Below are 24,230 nucleotides of genomic sequence, written 5' to 3' on the forward strand. Positions count from 1 at the left end.
GATCCATTATTAAGAATGGGCATGGGGCTTCCCTGGTGGTGCAGTGGTTGAGAGTCCGCCTGCTGATGCAGGGGACAGGGGTCCGTGTCCCGGTCCGGGAAGATCCCACATGCCGCAGAGCGGCTGGGCCCGTGAGCCATGGCGCTGAGCCTGCGCATCCGGAGCCTGTGCTCCGCAATGGGAGAGGCCACAACAGTGAGAGGCCCGCGTACCGCAAAAAAAAAAAAAGAGTGGGCATGTGTTTACTAGATTATAGGAGCCTTCCTCCAGACTTCATTTACCAGCTAAAGTAACATCATCTTGATCCAGAGCTTGCTCTTCAGGTTTTTTTCCCCTTCAACTTTCTTTGCATTTCTGTCACAGCACAAGGAGGGAATTCCAATATAATCTTTATTGCAATCTTGTCTACTGAAACCTTAATGGCAGTATTCTATATAGAATTTGGACTTAATTCTTTACTTTAGGTGATACCACTTTGGAAAATGTCATCACAAACGTATATCTGGAGGAGATAAAATGTGAAATATAAACCAAACATTTCAAACTATATAAAACAAATTCCAGAGAACATAGTGCATGCTTTCTTGATAAGCCTTTAAATAAATGTACTTAGGAACTTACAAAGTTAGGGAAAAAGTTTTAAAATTTAAGTGTCTATTAGATTATTTAATAAACATTCTGGAGGTAGTACTTAACATTTCAAAGTAGGACTTAACCCATTAAAATAGAGCCAAAGTTTCAGTTTTGGAGCACGTCTACCATAGAGGAAGAAGATTCATGTCTCAGTCTTACTGATTCTTCTGGAGTTTAATATTTTTTACCTGAATTTTTTCTTTGCTTTTCATGAAGATAATTTGTTAGCTATGTCTACCTATTTAAACTTCCACTTTCAAAATTCCAACTTCTCATCTTTTAAGTAGGTATTTAAAGCAGTGTTACATGGGAAATGAAAACCATGTTTTCATTCAAAAGAATTAATGAAAAATAAAATTGATTTGGATGTTTGCATGGAATTATCTAAACCATGTGAAATCTGTTTTCAAAGTACATATTAGAGTTTTAATCAGTCCCTATCCATTGTTATTTCATTGTGAATTGTATGACAGTATAATTCTTAGCATTCTTTTTAAATCTTTTTACTGAAGTGAGGTTTTTATAGTTATGTTTTAACAAGAATTACAGAACTTATAATGAGTTTCTATAAAACTTACAAGTTTTACATTTTTACATTTGCACTGATAAAGGAAAATATTATTTGAAAGAGTAATATATGTTTATTGCAGAAAAATTAGAAAAATGTAAGCATAAAGAGAAGAAACATCCGTATTCCCACCTTCACCACTTAGCCTTTCTAGATGTAGCTATCTATAAAATCTTAAAATTTTTTTGTAACTTAAGTTTTTTACATGATAGCATACTTTTGTGTTGTTTATTATACAAAATCACTTTTAAATATGCCAAAGTAGTTCATTTTAGATATATGTTTTGTTTTTTTAATTTTTTTTTTTTTTTTTTGGCTGTGCTCTGTCTTCTTTGCTGTGTGTGGGCTTTCTCTAGTTGCGGCGAGATGGGGCTACCCTTTGTTGCGGTGCGTGGGCTTCTCCTTGCAGTGGCTTCTCTTGTTACGGAGCACGGGCTCTAGGCACGTGGGCTTCAGTAGTTGTGGCACGCCGGCTCTAGAGCGCAGGCTCAGTAGTTGTGGCGCACGGGCTTAGCTGCTCCGCATCATGTGGGATCTTCCCAGACCAGGGATTTAACCCATGTTGCCTGCACTGGCAGGCGGATTCTTAACCACTGCACCACCAGGGAAGCCCTAGATATATGCTTTTTAACCAGTCCTTTATTGTTGTGCGTTCATATAGTTTCCAGTTTTTGCTTTATGAGAAACTAACGTAAATACAATTTTACTTAAATATCTTTATACATTTATAACTTCTTTACATTTATCTTTTAGACTTGGTATTTCACTATCAAAGGTTGCTGACATCATCTTTCAAAAATTTCAGGTCATGATATTTTTTAATTCCTTCAGAATTTCAGTAAAAATGGCCAATGTATATAGTTTGCACAAGAGTAGAGAGAAAAAAGATTAAATAAATATACAATTTTGGTGGGAAAGATGATTAGGAGATTATTTAATATATTTTTTAAAGGGAACCTGAAATTAGGTTATTTCGTTAACAAAATAGAAATAAACTATGCTTAGAAGATTGAGAAAACTGGAATTGGATCATAAAATACAGGTGTAGGTTTTAATTTCTTGGATAAAATAAAAAGGGCATCAAAGGCAGAGTTACAGAATGTAATTATAATTTCTGAACTAAAATTAAGAGTATTGGACTTCTGGTGGTCCAGTGGGTAAGACTCCGTGCTCCCAGTGCAGGGGACTGGGGTTCGATCCCTGGTCAGAGAACTAGGTCCCACATGCATGCTGCAACTAAGACCTGGCGCAGCCAAAATAAAAAATAAAAAATTTAAAAATAAATAAATAAATAAATAAATAAATAAAATTAAGAGTATTTGAAAAGCAACATTGAAAAAACCATAATATTTTAGTCTCAGGAATGAATGTAGTGTAATTTTCATAGAATGAAGAAATCATCATTCATAAGTCTATGTTGATAGGGAAATACTGGAAGAGTAGGCAAGTTGCTCAAAAAGTAGAGAATATAATCCACTGGATTTATATCCACTTCATTGTAGAAGTTTAATCCTGTTTTTGAAAAGTGATTTTAAGAAAAACTAGAGATGAAGCATTACCCATGATACTATGTATCTAGTATACATGTTGATTCAGCAGTATTAAAGTGTACACAGAATTGGTAACAAAGAAATGCATAGAAAAACTTATGCCAGTTGATGCCACTGAAAATTAGGCAAGCAAATTGATATTCTGATAGGAATCTATCAAAATGGGAAAGAGATTATCTTGATTTATGAAACTAGAATGATCAGAGGAGTGATTAAAATGAGGCTTTTGCCCAATGATAATTCAATTGTTAACTTTTTAAAAATAGCAATTCTCAATATGTATGCAGTGAGAAGTATTGTGAAAGATGAAAGAATCGTAAATGGTTTTCTACTCTAAAAATTTTCACCACATGTTAAAAAGTTGTGTGACTATACTAATGGGAGATTAACTCCGCAAAATGAGAGTAGAGTGAGATACTTTCTAAGGCAATGTATAAAGTTCACGTAGTAATCTTAGAGAAATTATACTATTGAATAATATTTTAAGTTTGCCTGGAAGGATTTTTATTTTGTTAAGAGAACAATTCATAAAAGCTAAAAATTAAGGTAGCAGGCTAGAGAAGACTATAAATGGATGTGAAAGAAATAAACTGATATTAGGCTTTTGAGGGAAGTGAATCAGCACACCTACTCGAGCACTTCCCTGGTTGTGCAGTACAGAACTGATTCCATTTTCGAGATCAGTGGCTAATAAACTTGGTTCTCTGACATTTCTGGTAGCTCAAGGATCTCAAACGATTGTACACATTTCTCATTCTCAATTTTAGTTTACCATTTAGAAAGAAAATCTATGTCATACATCAATGTTGAGGTCGCATGGGGGAGGTGGTATAGGGGGGCTAGAGTAGCAAAACCAATGGAGCCATGAAGATGAATGATGTTTTGATACTTTAGATCAAACTACTCACTTCTCAAAAAGTGAAATATCCTGCTCTGTTTTTCTTATTCAGAGTTTGCAGATTATTTTTGAAAAGTAATGATTTGGCCTGGTGTTTACAAAGTGTGTTTACTGGGAGCAAAGAGTTTAGACATTAAGTGAAATAGGCTGAGTCTATAAATGTCAAGTGAGGATTGTTGACAGATGCCCTATAAATTGGGACAAAATCAAATTTAGGTCAAAGTTTTACCTTTGACATTCTTGGTTGAAATTAATTTTGCCTGATTTGCTAGCAATTACTTAATAACTTTTTCAGCTTGGTAGGCCTGGCTGAGGATTTGAGAGCATTTAAGAATGAGTTTTAAATGGAGATGTTTATAACCAGAGAAAAATACCAACGAATTATTCAGAAGAGGAATTTACTGACCCAAGTCAGCTATGATTTTCTTTCTTTTCTTTTAAAAAAACAAAAACCCAGTTCTCTTTGCTGCTGTGAAATTGTGTTATAGAAATAAAATCTGTCACAGAAATAACTGAGACAGAAAAATTCTCTATTCTCACAGTGATAACAGTTTTGGCTAACAGTTTTGCGTGCATTTCTCCTGAGTTTATGTCTCTTGCACTCTAGATAGAGACACAGAGGGGGTGGGATGAGGAGGATAAGTAGATTGGATAAACATACCAAATGTGTGCCCATTTTTAAAATTCCACTTCCTTTTAAAAATATATTGTGGACATATTTCCATTTAGTATTATAAATATACATCATTATGTTTAAAGTTTTAGATATATATACATAATCCATTCCATTGTTTAGACAAAGCATAATTTATTTAGTCAGTCTGCCTTTGGTCTTTTAAGTTTCCAGACTTTTCTCTACCACAAGTACTCTTTCAGTGAACATCCTCATACCTATATCTTGCTAAAGAGCAATGTAGTGTAATAGCTAAGAGCTCAGTTGTGCAATATTGGGCAACTTACTAAACCTTCCTCAGTTTTGTCATCTTTAAGTAGTAAATAATAATAGTACTTTACTTGAGTGTTGTTCTAAGGATTGAATGAGTTAATACATATAAACTCTTAGAGTAGTGCTTACATACTTTAAGTATTTAATAAATGCTGTTGGTATTAGCAGTATTTCATCATTGACTTCAACTTCTAAGAAATTGAATTGTTTCAGCTTTTAAATTTAAATTTGTAATAGATAAGCAATAATTTTCTTATTTTCAGATCCATGGATCTTTCCTATACCCAGAATTCCTTTTGACCTGTGGCATATCCCACCATCCACCACGTCTTTTTCTTACAATGGTCTCCTTTGACTTCTCTGATGTGATTTTTATCCTTTTTCTCTTCTCTCAAGTACTCTTTGGAGTTCTTTTCCTTTTCTCTGCCTGAATAATGGATAATTTTTGAGAAATTAATCTTTGCTTGTCTGTATATTCTCTTCTTCAGAGAATATACTTAATGCCTTGGGCATTACATGCTCTAGGTATATATAAATTTTTTTTAAACAAGTGACCCAAATATACATCTTTAATCCCACTGTCTTATTTGAAAACCAATACCTTATCTCCTAACTGTAAACAGTTTCTACCTGAATTATTTATGGTCATCGCAAATGTAATAAAAAGTAAACTTTATTATACAGCAACTACTATAACATTTTCCATTTTCGTTCCCATGAAAAAATTACTCTATTGTTTTTCACTCTATATTACTGTTTTGCTCTCCCTGTTCTCCCTCTCCCAAGCCCAGGACACTGTTATCCCACTTAAGGATGATAGCAACTGCCTCTTAGCTATTCTCTCAGCTAGTGGCTGCTTGCCTCATTCCATGGCACTGAAAGCCACCTCTGTCTTCTTTCCTACCTTTACCCCCTCAAACCGCCCCCGCCCACGCACAGATGAGCCATAGTTTCTGTATTTTCCTTATTGTGTGATAGCCAATTTTTGTGTATCAGATTTAAACTCTGCTTGGCTTTTTAGGCCCCCTGTAATGGACCTCCACCACAATTAGCCAACCTATTTTCCTAACACCTATTCTTTCTTGTGTGAATGTTTTCACTATTCTACAGAAACTCGTGTTATTTCACGGATTTACAGAAACTTTTTCTCATTAATGGCCAGGATTCCATCTGAACAATAAAACTTTTCCTTGGTAACTCTAATTTGCATGGAACGCCTATTCCTCTGGATTTTATAAGACATGGCACAAGTAGAAAATAATTTAAATTTAGTCCTGTGTTCTTTCCAATAATTTTATGATTCTAACTAGATTATGAGCTCTTTAATAGAGTTCAGGTCCATATTCCCATATCTACTTGGTAAATCCTAAACATGCTACAAATACTTTTTAGTTGGTTCAGAAAAGTGGAAGATTAATTAATACCTAATTTGGTTAGTACAAAGAATCAAAATGAACATAAATTTAATCCAAAACTGAAGATAATCATATTTTTGCTTAGCACATTTTAATGTCAATCATACTGAGACTATAAGTGGTCTATACTTTACACTTATATTTAACAAATGTTATTTCTGTGCACATTTTAAGTACCTTGAGGAACTGGAAATTTATGGGAGAACAACATGGTTTTGGCCAATCTGTTAAATGTAAATCCGTGTATGTGTATGTAGGCATACATTTGTAACTACATTTAATAGGAAAATTATGGAAATAGTACAATATATTATAGGAAAAATTAGGAAGCACAGGTAAGCAAACATTTTAAACTCCCTAGTTTATTTATCTGACTCCCTCACTAAAATATAACTCCATGAACTATAAAACTTAGTTTAATCCACCACTGTATCTCTAGAGATAGAAAAGAGCCTGCCACATAGGCACACAATTATTTGTTGAATAAAAATGAATTTACTGGCAGATACTCCTTTCCTGATATCCTTACTTTAAAATTGGGACTGTGTGGAAAGGAAAATGGTCTGCAGCTTCTCTGGCAACTTAAAAATCTGTTGTTTGATCTTAGAGTTCATTCCTCAATGTTTCCCAAGTTCGTTAAATCTGCTTACATTTTGTAATTTTCTGACATTATTTCCAAGGCATAGCGGATTGAAAACAGAAAAGAGTAGTGAAAAAGAGTAAATTAACGGAAGATGGGGTTTGTATTTAGGATTCCATTTGCTTTCAGGTTTCAGGATTGGAGCTGAGCTTTTTGGATAATAAGAGAAGCAGAATCAGGCAGCTTCTGCAGCTCAAACTTAATTTAAATTGGTTGTCCTAAATTCCACGAAAGCGCATGTGCTGTGCTTTAGAGTAGAAAAGATGTAGGGGACAAATTAAGAATGTGGGTTTATGATTAATTCAGTTATTCATCACATTTGTCCTAAGCAACTGCCATGTTAGCTCACTTGAGATGGGGCCTAGCTCTGCCTCTGCTGTGTGGACCAGTAGTGTCTTAAAACACAAGTATGGACTTGCCCCAAATGGTTATTATATGAAAACCTAAACAAAATATACAGAGACTTACTTTTTCTTTAGATTGGTTTGCTAATTTACTTCCCTCTCTAGAGTCATCTTGCCAGTTGGGTTCACTTGTCAAATGTGTTTTTGAACCATTCAAAATAAATTATACAGTTGCTTATTAATTATTCTTATACTTGATAATTTAAAAAATAACATTAAAAAGTTCTGATGTTATGGGATTTGGTGGGGTGTTTTTCCCCAAGCTATATCATAAAAAAAAATGAATTTGAGGAAATCAGCCAAAGTGCTGTTGACATATAGAGGTTTATTTCTCTGATAAGAAAAATGCTAGCTTTATAGACATTTATACTGACATTTTATAAATTGTTCAATGAAATATTAAAATATGTTCTTAACATCAGTTATAAAAATCTAATTTTTGAGCAGTGAAATATTGTGGCTTCTTTAGATCTTCATATAAAAATGTTCCAGGTAAAAGGTATAGCTAATCTAAACTGTGTTATAAATGAACATTACCACAGTTAAATGAAGGATTTTTTAGACTTTTCTGACAATGTTTACTTTTAAAAATTAAATAATCTACTGTAAACGATCATTAGTTCCAATAACTGCCCAGAGGATAGTTTTAGTTTCAAAAGACAATGTTTAGTTAATGCCTGGGAAGTAATTGTGGAAGTTAACAAACAACTAGAAATAGGAAGTGTTCAAAAGTTAGGAACAGATCTGTGTTTGTTCAGTGTTATACTTGTTTTCACTCTCCCCCAAATAACCACTCATTTGAATTTAATTAAATTTAAAGTTTAATTAATCTTGCTAGAATTCCAACTATCTTCCCCCTTTATAAAATGAAAATTTAAGAAGTTGACAATTTTATTTTTTATTTTTTCCTATTTTTTTGGCCTGGCCACGTGGCTGGTGGGACCCTAGTTCCCTGACCAAGGATCAAACCCAGTGAGAACAAGGGGTTCTAACCACTGGACTACCAGGGAATTCCCAGCTGACAATTTTTTAAAATTTAGTCCTTTTTCTCCACCACAACTTTTCATATTTTGGTAAAATTCACATGATTAGTCAAAAAAGTAATATTGCAGTTGTATGACAAATTTTGATGATGAATAGATATATCGAAGGATAAATATTAAAATTATCCTAAATTTTTTCTTGGAATGATTTTTTTAATTACAAAAATAATATACCGTGTTATTAGAAGCTTTGGAAAAAACAATTATTCCATCACACTAACATAAATTTTTCATTTTTTGGTATATTTCCAACCACTTAAAAACTTTTTCGCATTAGGATAACTTAGGATTCCTGTTTAAAAAAACCAGAAATCTACATTTTTAACAATCACCTGAGATGATTGTTTGCAAGTTAGAGAACCAAAGACTAAAGATAATTTTTTGTTTGTTTGTTTTTGGCCACACCATGCGGCCTGAGGGATCTTAGTTCCCTGACCAGGGATGGAACCCACGCCCCCTGCAGTGGAAGCGGAGTCCTAATGACTGGACCATCAGGGAATTCCCTAAAGATAATTTTTTAAGACCCCTGTTATTTAAACTTACATGACATTGCTTTTAATGTAATAGATAAGATGTGAGCAAGTTCTAGTAATCTTTGCAAAATTGTGTGTGTGTGTGTATATATATATATATATAATGGGCTTTAAATAGAGGCATTTTTATTGACGTATAGTTGCTTACAATGTTATATAAGTTACAGGTGTACAATATAGTGATTCACAATTTTTAAGATTATACTCCATTTATAATTATTATAAAATATTGGCTATATTCCCCATGTTGTAACTATATCCTTGTAGCTTATTTTGTACCTAATAGTTTGTACCTCTTAATCCCCTACCCCTATATTGCCCCTCCCCCTCTTCCCTCTCCTCACTGGTAACCACTAGTTTGTTCTCTATATCTGTGAGTCTGCTTCTTTTTTGTTATATTCACTGGTTTGTTGTATTTTTTAGATTCCACATATAAGTGATATCATACAGTATTTGTCTTTCTCTGTCTTATTTCACTTAGCATAATGCCCTCCAAGTCTATCCATGTTGCTGTAAATGGCAAAATTTTGTTCCTTTTCATGACTGAATGGTATTCCATTGTATATGTTTACCACATCTTCTTTATCCATTCTGTTGATGGACACTTAGGTTGCATACATATCTTGGCAATTATAAATAATGCTGCTATGAACATTGGGGTGCATGTATATTTTCAAATTAGTGTTTTTAGTTTTTTCCAGGAGTGGAATTTCTGAGTCATATGATGATTCTATTTTTAGTTTTTTGAGAAAACTCCATACTGTTTTCTACAGCAGTTACACAAGTTTACATTCCCACCAACAGTGTTATTTTTAACACTTATTATTTTTAACCATTTACATTTTCTTTTCTGGGAATTGCCTATTCATATTCTTTACCAATTTTCCCAAAGAATAGTTTCGGTTTTCCTGGCCAATTGTAAGAACTGTATATAATCTGTCATCTACACTTGGGAATCTGGTGACTTGAATTTGTCTTACTTCACTCCTACTCTCAACTCAACTATTTACTGAGCCAAGCACCTGGATGCAAGGAAACCTCAGATTCTATTGCAGTCTCGAAGAACAGGGCTGGTGGAGCACCTAGGACAAGGAATAAGAAACTGACTCAGAAATACTTGGCACCCTTCCACTGTCTTTCTGCCCCAGAAGAATGTTGACATCAGCCTGGCCTCCAGGAAACCAAAAAGGAGCCGAACTGGCAGGCTGAGTCCTCCCTACTCTTGAGCAAAGATTTCTCTCTGTTTTTTTGTCAGAAGACTACCAACAGCCAACTTGCTGTTTAAACCTGCTACACAGCTCTCGTGGTAGAGAAGGGTCAACTACAACTCTGGGACTGCCAACTCTGAGCTCAGGGAATAGATGGAAGAAATAACTGCATATCTAAGGAGCCAGCAACAAGAAAGGAATATAAACAAGCTGTTGGGACAGGCCCCCAACAAAATAGAGCTGCTGGAGGAGAGAGACAATAACTTGAACAAAATAATAGGAGCACAGTGAGATTGAAAGTGCAGTATTTAAAAAAATAAAACAAAAAAACCTCTGGTGCCAAAAGCCATTATTTTTGAACCAACTACAGCAATAGGTCAACTGGAGGAAAATGATAACATGGAGACTTAAATTTGTGGTCTGGAGAATCTAGTGGAAGAAGTATTTTTAAACTTAGAGCCAAAAGGCAAAGGAAGGGTAAAAATAACAGATTTTGAGGATAGAAGAAGTAGACCTAATGTGTATAATAGGAGTTCAATAAGGAAAAAAAGGAACAGATTGAAGAGAGGCAATAATTTAAAAAAGAGGAAAAGTCTTGAGCTGAAAGACATGACTAGCTTCAAAGGGCATGCTGAGTCCTTGGCAGAATTCATGGTAATAATAATAAATGTCAATTACTAAGTTCTCACTCTGCTAGGCAGTGTTCTAAGGGCTTTACATTTATTAACTTGTTGAGTCCTTACAACAGCCCTACAAAATAGGTACTATTATGCCCCCTAATTCAGAAGAGGAAAAATGGTTAAGTGTATAGTCAAAAAGTGAACCCAAGAGATTTGACTCCAGAGCCTTGACTAAACTGCCTCAAAGAGCAGAGACCTATATTTAAGCAAATCCTGTTACAGTTTATGAACTCTGATGATCAAGGGTGAAATCTTACAAGTTCCAGAGAGAAAGAGCAAGTAATCAGCAAAAGAAAAAGAGCCTGTCACCAGAGTTCTGATCTGCCTCACCTTAAGCCAGAAAGCAGTCGGAAAATTTATACTACTGATTGAAAAGGACCACAAGCCAAGGTTTCTCTAACCAGTCAAATTATTCACCTATCAAACTGATACAAAGATTTGCTGATATATCACAATTGAATATCTAACCCCACCTACCATATGATGAAAATACTCAAAGAAAGGGAATTCTAATAGTATTTATTTAACCCTTGTCTTCGCACATGCCACTCCTGCCTGGAATAACTCCTCCCTTTCTTTACCAGTCTAACAACTCTGTTTTTAATTAAAATAGAATTGATTTACAATGTTGTGTTAGTTTCAAGCATACAGCAAAGTGTGTGTGTGTGTATGTGTGTGTGTGTGTGTATATATATATATATATATATATATATATACATTTCACATTATTTTCCATAATAGGTTATTACAAGATATTGAATATAGTTCCCTGTGCTATACAGTAAATCCTTATTGCTTATCTATTTTATGTATAGTAATTTGTATCTGTTAATCCCATACTCCTGATTTATCCCTCTCCCCTTCCCTTTCCCCTTTGGTAATTATAAGTCTGTTTTCTATGTCTCTGAGTCTGTTTCTGTTTTGTATATAGATTCATTTGTATTATTTTTTAGATTCCACATATTCCACATATGTCTTTCTCTGACTTACTTCACTTAGTATATTCTCTAGGTTCATCCATGTTGCTGCAAATGGCAATATCTCATTCTTTTTTATGACTGAGTAATATACCATTGTATATATATATATACCACATCTTCTTAAGCCATTTGTTTCTTGATAGACACTTGGGTTGCTTCTGTGTCTTGACTATTGTAAATAGTGCTGCTGTGAACATTAAGGTGCATGTACCTTTTCAAATTAGAGTTTTCGTCTTTTCCAGATACATGCTCAGGAGTGGGATTGCTGGATCATATGGTAGCTCTTATTTTTAATTTTTAAGGGAACCTCCATTACTGTTCTCCATAGTGGCTGCACCAATTTACATTCCCACCAACAGTGCAGGAGGGTTCCCTTTTCTCCACATCGTCTCCAGCATTTATTGTTTGTAGACTTTTTGATGATAGCCATTCTGACCTCACACCTCATTCTTCACATCTTCACTTCTTCCAGGAAATCTTTTGCAACCCCATAAGTCTGAGTTTTATGCTCCTCCTAAATGCTCCCATAGCACCCTGTAGCTCCCCCATCTTGACACTTGTTTTCCCTGTAATATTGTAAGCTCTATGAGGACATAGGCAGACTATGCATGTTTTGTTCACTGTGGTAGCCCCAGTGCCTAGCACAGCGCCTGGAGTATAGTAGATTGACTGAGTGATTAAAATTTATGTGTAGTCAAAATTCACAAATCTTTTTTGCTACCCTACTCAGATTGTTCTAGTAGTAGCTATTCAGGGAAAATAAAGCTTTAAGTTTGTCTTCATTAGATACTTAAAGCCCTATTCAAGTATGCCTTGTTTATATTTCTTTATTCATCTTGTGACTGTTCTATAAAATTTTAAATTCACAAAAGTTCAACATAAATGAGCTTATAAAAATTTTTCCATATAGAATTAATTTATATAAGGCATATTTACAATGCATATTATCCATATTGGGTTCAAACTTCTATTTGTTATTTTCAAAAGGCAGAATTAAATAAGAAAGTGTAGAAATGAATTTACACGCTTAATCAAACACTCAGTGATAGTACTCTAAAAAGAATGGTGTTAATTCTATATTTTTCTCTGTTTCTCTGCAGATTAAAGCTAAAAATTATGACAAGGTCGAAAAGGTGAGTCCTCTTAAATATTTTGAATGTATGCTGAAGTTTAATTTAGGACTTAACATACATAAGACAAATACAGTAAAATGTTAACAATTGTTGAATCTAGCTAGTGATTATATAGGAGTTCATTGTATTTATTCAGCCCTTTTGTATGCTTTAAAATCTTCATAATAAAATCTTGGGGGACTTCCCTGGTGGCGCTGTGGTTAAGAATCCTCCTGCCAATGAAGGGAACACGTGTTCGAGCTCTGGTCCGGGAAGATCCCACATGCCGCGGAGCACCTAATCCTGTGTGCCACAACTACTGAGCCTGCGCTCTACAGCCCGTGAGCCACAACTACTGAAGCCTGTGTGCCTAGAGCCTGTGCTCTGCAACAAGAGAAGCTACCGCAATGAGAAGCCCACGCACGGCAACGAAGAGTAGCCCCGCTCACTGCAACTAGAGAAAGCCTGCATGCAGCAACGAAGACCCAACACAAAAATAAATAAATAAAATAAATAAATTTTTAAAAATAAAATAAAATTTTGGAAAAGAAAATAATTAGACTCTGCTGACCAAAATTATGAGAATGATTTTGATTATCTAAAAATAGAGGGAGTTGTTATTTGACATCTATTTGTAAGAGGATAAATTCATGAAAGGAGCTGAATTTGTTTCTTTAATGTTTCATTTTAACTATGTACATGTGAAATTTATTTAACTGGATTCTGATAATATTTTATTGTATTTACAGCTATTTCAGAGATGCCTTATGAAGGTTTTGCACATTGACTTATGGAAGTGTTATCTTTCATATGTCCGAGAAACCAAGGGTAAACTACCAAGTTACAAGTAAGTTAAATCAGGAGCTTAAGAATGCAGGTCATCCCCAGGCACACAGTCAATCCCATAGAAACTCACACTTCTTAACTCCAGAGGGTGAAGAAACTTAAGGATTTGAAAAGTCGGGATTCTCTGAGAAGTCAGTAAACCATGGAAAAAAATGCTTCAAAGAAAGCCACTGGCATTAGATTTATTCTGGAGAATTGAATCATCCAAGCCCCTCTTCTATATTGAAACACTGTACATTTGCAACTCCAAAGCACTTTGTTGACAGGCTTGTTGACAAACTTAATAAAAAGCATCTTATTACTTGTCATGGCACCACTCCTGGCAGATTACATTGTAATATGATACTTAAGTATTCCAAGGCATCTTTGACAATGGTATTGTTGTATAGTTGACCTCCTCACTAGGACTTACCCCCACCTATCTATCTTTGTTGAATCTAAATAATGGACCTTCTCAAATGCTGTTTTTGTATATAACAAATAGGCAGATTATTTCTTTAACCAGAATTCTACCTTTGTTTTTTTTTCTTCATTATTGTTTATTGTCTTACACTGAAGAAGTTCTTTCTCCCTAAATTTTATGTCAGAGCTAACAGATCTTCAGACATAACTTACCTTCTTAATCAAAGAACCAGATATTTCCATATTTGAATCTTCTACATGTAAGATTAGGCAATTTAAAGGCTATAAAGAGGGGACTTCCCTGGCGGTCCAGTGGTTAAGACTTTGCCTTCCGATGCCAGGGGTGTGGGTTTGATCCCTGGTTGGGGAGCTAAGATCCCACACACGTGGCCAAAAAACCAAAACATAAAACAGAAGCAATATTGTAACAAATTCAATAAGGACTTTAAAAATGGTCCACATCAAAAAAAAAGTTAAAAAATTAATAAATGATATAAAGATAAATAAAACATGGCCTCTATCTTTGATAAGCTTACAAATAGTAGGTAAAAGAAACAAAGTACATAAATTAATGACATTGACAAGCTAAACACAAAAGAGCTTAGTCTTTATATTTTGTTTATATACTTGCAAAGATGTCTTTACATTTTGTTTGTATAAGCAGTTTAAATGCTGTTCTGACCATATGATCAGAAATCATGATTATGTTTTAGCTGTAGATACATTTTAATAACATGCAATTTTTCTAAAAAACATGTTTATTTCAGAGAAAAAATGGCTCAAGCATATGACTTTGCACTGGATAAAATTGGAATGGAGATTATGTCTTATCAGGTAGAGTTAAATTTTTTTTAATACATACATTTAAAAAATTTGAAACTACTAAGAAAGATTCTAACATTTTATTTTATTTCTTAGATTTGGGTGGATTACATCAATTTCTTAAAAGGCGTGTAAGTATTTTTATAGTTTTATTTTCTGTGTGAACAGTTGATTTAGCTATAATATAATTGATGGCATTTCTTATCCAATGCCAGGGAAGCTGTTGGATCTTATGCAGAAAATCAGAGAATAACAGCTGTTCGAAGAGTTTATCAACGAGGTTGTGTTAATCCCATGATCAACATTGAACAACTGTGGAGAGACTATAACAAGTATGAAGAGGTAAATTAGGCCACAGTAACTTATTATTATGACCAAGCCATTTAAATTTTTATGCACTGTGGATTTGTGGAGGCTAGCCTTTCTAATATCAGGTTCCTGGATATCAGTGCTGCATACGTTTGTTTTCATATTGATTGTAATGAAAGAACCATTCCTAATGTTTTGAGAGTCTCATTTTACTGTTGAGTTATTTTTGAGAATACTCTGGGAGAATTATAATTCTTACCAAACCATTTTTAATCAGTGCTAAACCATATCCACACAGTCATACACATACACGTTGCCACTGATCTCTTATGAAACAGTTCCTTTTTAGAACTGCTTTTCTAGTAGTAACGATGAGTTGCAATGCCCTTCTTTCACCTAGTTACAGTGGTGTGATTATTGCCTTGTAATTGTGAGATGTAGGGCTGTGGTCCAAGATCTTTGTCTCATAAGCAAATGATTTAACAAACTGAACTAATAAGCCCATTATGTAAACATACATGCCAAGTAAGCTCTATCTTTAAAAGGAAGTTCCTCACATATCCACTGTGACTTGGAAGAACTATGTAGGGTATTGAAACTGTTCCCTCATAGGCATGAGCAGTGGTTCTCAAACATTTTGGTCTTGGGATTTTAAAAAGTATTAAAGACTGCAAAGAACTTTTAATTTTAATGTGGCTTTTACCTATGAATATTTAGCATATTGGAATTAAAACTGAGAAAGTTTCAAGATATTTATTAATTCATTTAAAGTTTGCAGTAGTAGACTCCTTATATTTTAACATAAATAGTATTAAAACAAACTGTATTTTCCAAAATAAGAAAAAATTCGGTGAGAAGAGTGGCATTATTTCATATTTTTGCAAATCTCTTTGGTATTTAGCTTAATAGAAGACAGTTAGATTTTCATATCTGCTTCTAAATTCTATCTGCTATGCTGTTGAATGTCACGTAGCTTCTGAAAAACTCCACTGTATGTTTGTGAGAGAGGCAAATCATGTCTTAGTATTGTTTGAAAATTGTTTTGATCTCATGGATCCTCTGAAAGTGTCTTGGGGAACAGGAATCTTTGGACTACTCTTTGAGAACTACTAGGCATGAGTGATAATGTTTATGTCTCCTTGCTACCTCTGCATTTATTTATTTTTTATTTTTTAAAATTTATTTTATTTATATATTTATTTTTGGCTGCACTGGGTCTCCATTGCTGCGCACGAGCTTTCTCTGGTTGCAGTGAGCGGGGGCTACTCTTCGTTGCGATGCGCAGGTTCCTCTTGTTGCATAGCACGGACACCAGGCGCATGGGCCTCAGTAGTTGTGGCACGCGGGCTCAGTAGTTGTGGTGCACGGGCTTAGTTGCTCTGCAGCATGTGAGATCTTCCCAGACCAGGGCTCGAACCCATGTGCCCTGCATTGACAGGTGGATGGATTCTTACCACTGCGCCACCAGGGAAGTCCTGTATATCATTCTTTTTTTTTTTTTTTTTTTTTTTTTTGCGGTATGTGGGCCTCTCACTGTTGTGGCCTCTCCCATTGCGGAGCACAGGCTCCGGACGCGCAGGCTCAGCGGCCATGGCTCACGGGCCCAGCCGCTCCGCGGCATGTGGGATCTTCCCAGACCGGGGCATGAACCCGTGCCCCCTGCATCGGCAGGCGGACTCTCAACCACTGCGCCACCAGGGAAGCCCTATCATTCTTTATTAGTAGAATTTTATGTGAAATATTTGGTCCTTTCCAAATCATTTCCTATCTTTAGAAATTCCTGACATATGGAAATTTACTGCCATCTCATAACAAATAGGCAGATCCTCCTTCATCCCTTAAGCATATAATGTGATCAAACCTTTATTTTACTAACCAAAAAACCTCTTAAACACTTTAAAGTAATTTAGCAAATGAATATTCTATATTATGCTAACTTTAAAATATACTTAATTTTCAAATAATATGCATTTTACTTTTTTTTTTTCCTTAGGGTATCAATATTCATTTAGCTAAAAAAATGATTGAAGATCGGAGTAGGGATTACATGAATGCTAGGCGGGTAGCAAAGGTATGGAATTCTATCAAGACACTTACTATAGTGATTGTTGTGAGTATGTTATTTACACAGGCGCTTTCCCTATCTGGTATTACTCTTAATATTTTCAATCATTAGCAGTCTTAACTGATGACAATTAATTATGTTGTCTGAGCAGATGATTATTTGAAGCAAAATACCTCTTTACAGACATGTTAAAGGACAAAATAGAATAAATCAAGTTTGGAAGAAATTATTTTTTAAAATATAGAAACAGAGGTCATAGAGACAAAGTTCTACCTAGAATTGATCAAGTAGTTATTATCCATCCCTCCTGTCCGCTCATACCTATCCGAATACTGTAATAATCTGTGGTCTAATGACATAGCTCTCAGGGACCGAGTTTTGTCTTGTGTACATAACTTTCCATTCGTTGACACTGTTAGAAGTTAGGGAAAATAGCCTAGACTATGAACTATTGAAATTTTTAAAGACAGATCATTTCTCCAAAGGTGGCAGTAACAGTGCCACCAGACCATCAGTCATGTTGATCTGTCAGCTCCTCTGTCTTGAAGATGGACTTCCTAGATCACCTGCAGAGAGGGCCCAGGGCTGTTCTGTTCACCCAGTTCTGGGAACCTCTTTTTGGGTAGGTAATCTTCTGTTATCTTTATTCCTGCTCTTAGATAGTTTTTAGGTTATATTAACAAAGTAGTATTTGGAAAAACTAGGCATTTTGGACAAAGTATTCCAAACAGATCAACTCCATTTCATACATCTGAGTTGTTCCTCAGCTTACCACAGAATTCTAAATACTTGTTGTCTAGGAATATGAGACAGTAATGAAAGGTTTGGACCGCAATGCTCCCTCAGTGCCTCCTCAGAATACTCCTCAAGAAGCTCAGCAGGTAGATATGTGGAAGAAATACATACAGTGGGAAAAAAGCAACCCTCTTCGTACAGAAGATCAGACTCTTATAACTAAAAGAGGTAACAAGACTAACCCTTCTGGGACTCCATTTATGTATATGTTAGGCCACTTGATATTATCTCATAGGTTACCGAGGCTGTTTTTTACTCCCAGTATTTTTTTCTCTTATGTTCTTCAGATTCAGTAATTTCTATAGATCTGTCTCCATGTTCACTGACCTTTGCTTTATCATATCCAATATGCTGGTGAGCCCATCTAGTGAATTCTTCATTTCAAATATTCTACTTTTCAGTTGTATAAATTTCCATTCTAGAAATTTTTATGTGTTTTATAGTTTTCCTTTTTCTGTTAAGATTCCATGGCTATTACCATCCTTTTCTTTATATCCTTGAACATTTTTATAACAATAGTTATAAAATCCTTGTCTGCTAATTCCAACATCTGAGCCATTGTGGTGTTGCTTTCTTTTCCTCTTGACTGTGGGTCACATTTTTTGTTTTGTCACAAGTCTAGACATTTAAAAAAATTTTTTTGGACATTGTACAGATGTGTAAATGATACATAGTAAAGACTAGATTCTGTTATCTTCCTCTGAAGAATGTTGGGTTTTCTTTTAGCAGGGAGTTAAATTACTGGCAGGTCTCCTGGACCTTGTGGAGGCTTGGTTTTACACTGTTATGATGAGTCTCTGTTAGTGGCCTTTATCTCACAGTAAATCTCTTAGTCCTGGGATATAGTCTTTACTCCCAAGATATAATGGAAAGTTCAAGGTGTTTACTCAGACTCTCTTAACTTGATGGGATTCAGATTCCAGACTTGGTCTCCATTACAGTGGGCAGCTGATGAGATATCTATCCAGCTCTTTCAGCTTTGCTTTCTGCTCAGGCTGTTTGTATTCTTTCCTGTGTATGTCTGTTTTAGAGTCAGTTGAAGATTTGAGGGCATTAGGCCCAGATTTTCAGCCTCCACCTTCTGTGGCTCTCTTTTGGGGGATCTTCCCCCCTTAATTTCCAGCTGTTCTTGTAACCCAGAACTCCATGTTACTTACCTCAAGCCAGTAAGACTTCAGCATTTGGCTTGAGTTCTAGCTATCCCAGAACTATACACATAGGGGTTTGCACTTGAGGGGAAAAGCCATATTAAATATATATCTCACCTAGTATGATTCCAATTTTTTAAGGGCTCAGTCCTCTCCAGTTTCTTTATCTTTTGGTCATTCTCTAGTGCCTTTAAACAGTTGCTTTTTGTATTTTTCAGTTTATGATTTTTTTTTTTCCAGGAGAGTTAGTCTGATACAGACTACTCTGGCACTGTCAGAACTAGAATTTGGAACTTAAAAAAAAAATCCCTCAGTCTTGCCTTGCTCTCTCAGCTGGAGGCCTTTGCAAGTACTGTTTCCTTTGCCTACACCATTTTTGTATCTACTCCTGTCCTTCCTGCCTCTGCTTACTCTCTCATCTGACCAGATTCTATCCCTTCTTCAGGTTTCGCTTAGATGTCAGTTCCTTAGTGAAACTTTCTTGAGTCTCTAAACTATGTTAAGTCCTGCTGCTGTAAGTTTCAAGAGTACAATCTACTTTCCTCATCATAATACTTATTACTTACCATAACTGCATTCTTAATATTGATCTTCCCACTATACTGCAGACTTCTTGAGTATAGGAGGTCTTATTCACTGATATATTCACAGTGTCTTTCATATTCCCTAGCAAATAGTTGGTACTCAATAAATATTAATTTAATAAATGATGAATGGATGGGGTTTGGGTGGATGATAATGCCAGAAATCACTAAAGTTTTTTTATTTCCAATTATCATTCATTACTGAGGGCCCTGTCTTAGCCTAAAAATTGAGTTGTGACGCTTGTATTTATAGTTTTGTAAATAATATTTATTCTAATTGAATGTTGCAAATGTCTTCCCTTAGTTATGTTTGCTTATGAACAGTGCCTGCTTGTGCTGGGCCATCACCCTGATATTTGGTATGAAGCTGCCCAGTATCTTGAGCAGTCCAGTAAACTGTTAGCAGAGAAAGGGGTGAGTATTTATTTGTTTCCCCCTTTTGCTCTTTTCATGGTTTTGATATAGCAATAATTTGCTAAAAGTATAGCACTGAATTTTGGTAATGAAGTGTAGGTATTGAAAATTTTAATCTTATGTCACTATGAATCTTAGTGACCCTCTTATATGATTAGACTACCTTAGTCAGAATTTAAATATAGTGGCTCTTCTTTAATGTATTAAAGTGATGAATCATTTAGAGTACTTCTATGATTCTTCTTTATGTTAAAGTAATGGAAAAAGTCTTTGGAATTTTCTTTTTTAATATTTATTTATTTATTTATCTATTTGGTTGCACCGGGTCTTAGTTACAGCACGTGGGCTTCTTAATTGCAGCAGGAGGGTTCCTTAGTTGTGGCATGCGAACTCTTAGTTGTGACATGCATGTGGGATCTAGTTCCCTGACCAGGGATTGAACCTGGGCCCCCTGAATTGGGAGCGCAGAGTCTTATCCACTGTACCACCAGGGAAGTCCCTGGGATTTCTTAAGAATCCAGAAATGCATGTGTCCATAGGTATATACATATGAGTGTGTGTTTTATTCTCTTTCAGCATTATTGAAATTATTGTAAGTGGGCTTTCTTTTTTCTCTCCTAGGATATGAATAATGCCAAATTATTTAGTGATGAAGCTGCTAATATATATGAAAGAGCCATAAGCACTTTATTAAAGAAGAATATGCTTCTTTATTTTGCATATGCAGATTATGAAGAGGTGAGTTAAAATATTTAGAACTTTCTTGTAATTGGATTTTTTACTGCAGCACTGAATTTTTTTTCTGGCTGCTTCTTTGCCAGGCATATTGCTTTTGGAAGACAGAGATAATGCAGAATGAACAGTTATTAGTCCTTAGCTCATTATATATTTATGCTCAAAGCAGGTGCCTTTGTGGGGTGCAGCCTCTGGATTCCTCAGAGCTCAAATGCTGCTTGTTTATGAATATATATTTATATCCACTTCTTCTCTACCACCTTAGAGTCGCATGAAGTATGAGAAAGTTCACAGTATATATAACAGACTTCTGGCAATTGAGGATATTGACCCCACCTTGGTAAGTAACTTTACAAGTCTCTTTCCCACTTTTGCAGTCTGCTTTAATTTTAAAAAAATTTAATTTACATAAAGTAAAATTCACTGTTTTTGTTGAATTGTTAGTTCTATGAATCTTGACCATAACATAGAGTTATGGGACAACCATCACAATTAAAATACAAAACACTTCAATCACCCCACAGAAATTCTCTCATGTGACCCCCTTGTCATCACCCCTTCCCTGTCTCCCAGCCCGACAATTGCAGATCTGCTGTCTGCTCGTTTCTTCTGTTGTTGTTTGTAAATGCAGCGCTATGAACCAGCCACAGTGGGGCTTTCTCTAACACCTTCCTTGTGAGCATGGCTTGAATACCACATAATTGTTGCTTAATGAAGATTTCTTTTTAAATAAACGGAGGCAGGAGAAACCAGCATTCTGGGAAGGAGTTGGACAAGAACTCACTTTATCCTGAATTCTACTCTGTAATTATGGTTTTCAAAGCCCTGAATTTCTGCAGAAGTGCAGCAGAGCCCTTTCGGTGGGAGGGGAAGGGGAGGGGCCAATGCGTGGGGCTCTAGACCCTCTGGCTCAAGTCAACTACAGCTATACTCCTTTTTTTGTTTGTTTATCATGGGATTCCACTGCTCTAATTGCTTGCATTTAGTCATCATTTTAAAATTCATTTAGCAAACTGATCTGTGCTATGCACTGTGCTATATTCCAGCAGTATAATGACACATAAGTAAAATTCCTTTCCTCAAGGAACTCATAGTTCATTCATCCATCTATTCATCTGTCTAAACTGGGCAATGTAGTTTGACATCATCAAAACTGAGCAAATCAGGACCCTACTCATAGTCACCCTATGTACAGTCCAGAGATGTTTTTTCATTGAACAAATATTGCATACTCATCATGTGTTGGGCCCTCTGTAGGTGCTAAGTATAAAATGACTCAAATAGTTTATCAATAAAGTTACATTATGTGGTCTTTAGGAAATAGAGTAGTGGACTTTTAAAGTAATAAATCAAGAAATACTAGCGTTTTCTAGTATTTTCACTTTTATTCCTTCCTTAAGATTTAATTTGCATGTTCTGGAATTAGATAATTGTGATGATTGCAAAACCTTGTGAATATACTAAAAACCGTTAAATTATACATTTAAAGGGTGAATTTTGTGCTATGTGAATGATATCTCAATTAAAATATTAATTTGCACGTCTTTAATACCAGAAAAAATTTACTTGTGGATTTAAATAGTACACTATCTGTAGTCTTTTATTTCTCAAGTATTCAAAATTGCTTCCTTATACAGCAAAACGTGTTAGTACTGAAGTAAGGTAACCTGTATTGGATGCTACACGGTTCACATTTTGCCTAGTCTGTAGAAAACAAATACTTTTTTTGTGTAGGTATATATCCAATATATGAAATTTGCAAGAAGAGCAGAAGGTATTAAATCTGGAAGAATGATATTTAAAAAAGCAAGAGAAGACACCAGAACCCGCCACCATGTCTATGTTACTGCAGCACTCATGGAGTATTACTGTAGTAAGGTAAGTCCTCAAATAAAATATAAAGATAAAATAATTTCCTTCGTATGAGATAAATTAATTAAAAGAAAGGCAGTCGTAATTTCTGTCATTAAGTTTTATTATTTATTTATTTATTTATATTATTTATATCTATCTGGTTTTTTGGCCGCATTGGGTCTTCTTTGCTACGCGTGGGCTTTCTCCAGCTGCAGCGAGTGGGGACTACTCTGCCTGTTAGTTTATACCTTATTAAACTCCATATTTCTGAATCTGAATCCCCTTGAATGGTTTTTAGCTCTGTAATTTTTACTTAACATAATTTTAATCTCCATTTTTTTTTTTTTGCGGTATGTGGGCCTCTCACTTCTGTGGCCTCTCCCGTTGCAGAGCACAGGCTCTGGACGCGCAGGGTCAACAACCATGGGTCATGGGCCCAGCCGCTCCGCGGCATGTGGGATCTTCCCGGACCGGGGCACGAACCCGTGTCCCCTGCATCAGCAGGTGGACTCTCAACCACTGCGCCACCAAGGAAGCCCTAATCTCCATTTTAATTCTTAATATACCTTGTCATATTTAGATGTTATAGTTTTAATATTCTTTATCTTGTCTGACACTGCATGGAAATCAGTACTTTCCTCTCTACTTCTAGGACAAATCTGTTGCCTTTAAGATTTTTGAGCTGGGGCTAAAGAAATATGGAGACATTCCAGAATATGTCCTGGCCTATATTGACTATCTTTCTCACCTCAATGGTAAGTAGATTCTAGATATGTAATGGTTACTTAATATTAAACCATCAATGTCATTCTCTGAAATTATGTTGCTGGGTTTTTTTCTTTCTCAAATGTATTATATTCTGTCATCACACCAGAACCAGGCACTTGATAGGCACTCAAATATTTGTGGCCTGTCAACTATGAATTTATACTTATTGTATAATGGTTGATGCCTTTTGATTCTGCAGAATGGTCTTTAATTTAGCATCAAAGTCCCAACAGTAATAGGGTAAAGCCACAAATCTCTAGCCACGAAAACTCAAAGATGCCCAAGTAGTAAACTGCTTTGAGGCTACTGGGGAAGATATTTCAAAGGAAACATTATGTTTATAAGCATCTTTATTTTCCTATTTTGTTGTAATAGTAATGACCATCTTTTATTGAGTTCCTACCTTATACCAGGCACTAGGCTAGAGGATCTGTATATATATGTATGTATCTTATTTAGTCTAGTTAACCACAGTCCAGGATATGTAATTTCTTGACTAAAAATGATCTGGTTTAAAAACTGATTTAAGAAAGAAATATGAAATTGTGTGCCATGTAAATAATTAGATGTAAATTAGATATCACAGGTAAATATTAGTGATTTTAATGATATTTTAGAAAAATATAGCATTCTGTATACCTAAATAGTAGAAAAGAATAAAACTTAAACATGATTTTATATTTCAGCTTAGTGATTCTACTTTCTGGAAAAGGACTTAACTCCAAAAAGTGAGACAGTGGAGCATTTAAGATTTTTGAGCTGGGGCTAAAGAAAATTTTCATATAATTTTCTTGTATGAAATGAATGTTCTTTACCAGTTTTATATTGTTTTGCTTGATTTTTTAGAATAGTTACTAGGATGTACAATATTTTACTCT

General features: G+C 35.2%; 1 protein-coding gene across 1 annotated transcript in view; it reads left to right on the forward strand.

The window, feature by feature from the left end:
- Positions 1–24,230, forward strand: part of CSTF3 (cleavage stimulation factor subunit 3) — a 71,909-nt gene that overhangs the window by 36,459 nt on the left and 11,220 nt on the right. Inside the window, exons 4-15 of the mRNA XM_060103006.1 lie at positions 12,599–12,631; positions 13,360–13,457; positions 14,626–14,692; positions 14,777–14,811; positions 14,896–15,022; positions 16,983–17,060; positions 17,855–18,017; positions 19,886–19,995; positions 20,617–20,733; positions 20,996–21,070; positions 22,465–22,608; positions 23,237–23,339. Of these exons, the coding sequence (XP_059958989.1) occupies positions 12,599–12,631; positions 13,360–13,457; positions 14,626–14,692; positions 14,777–14,811; positions 14,896–15,022; positions 16,983–17,060; positions 17,855–18,017; positions 19,886–19,995; positions 20,617–20,733; positions 20,996–21,070; positions 22,465–22,608; positions 23,237–23,339 (1,150 nt within the window). The remainder of the gene's footprint in view (positions 1–12,598; positions 12,632–13,359; positions 13,458–14,625; positions 14,693–14,776; positions 14,812–14,895; positions 15,023–16,982; positions 17,061–17,854; positions 18,018–19,885; positions 19,996–20,616; positions 20,734–20,995; positions 21,071–22,464; positions 22,609–23,236; positions 23,340–24,230) is intronic.

The sequence above is a fragment of the Mesoplodon densirostris genome, chromosome 7, assembly GCF_025265405.1.
Source record: "Mesoplodon densirostris isolate mMesDen1 chromosome 7, mMesDen1 primary haplotype, whole genome shotgun sequence".
NCBI classification, from domain to species: domain Eukaryota; kingdom Metazoa; phylum Chordata; class Mammalia; order Artiodactyla; family Ziphiidae; genus Mesoplodon; species Mesoplodon densirostris.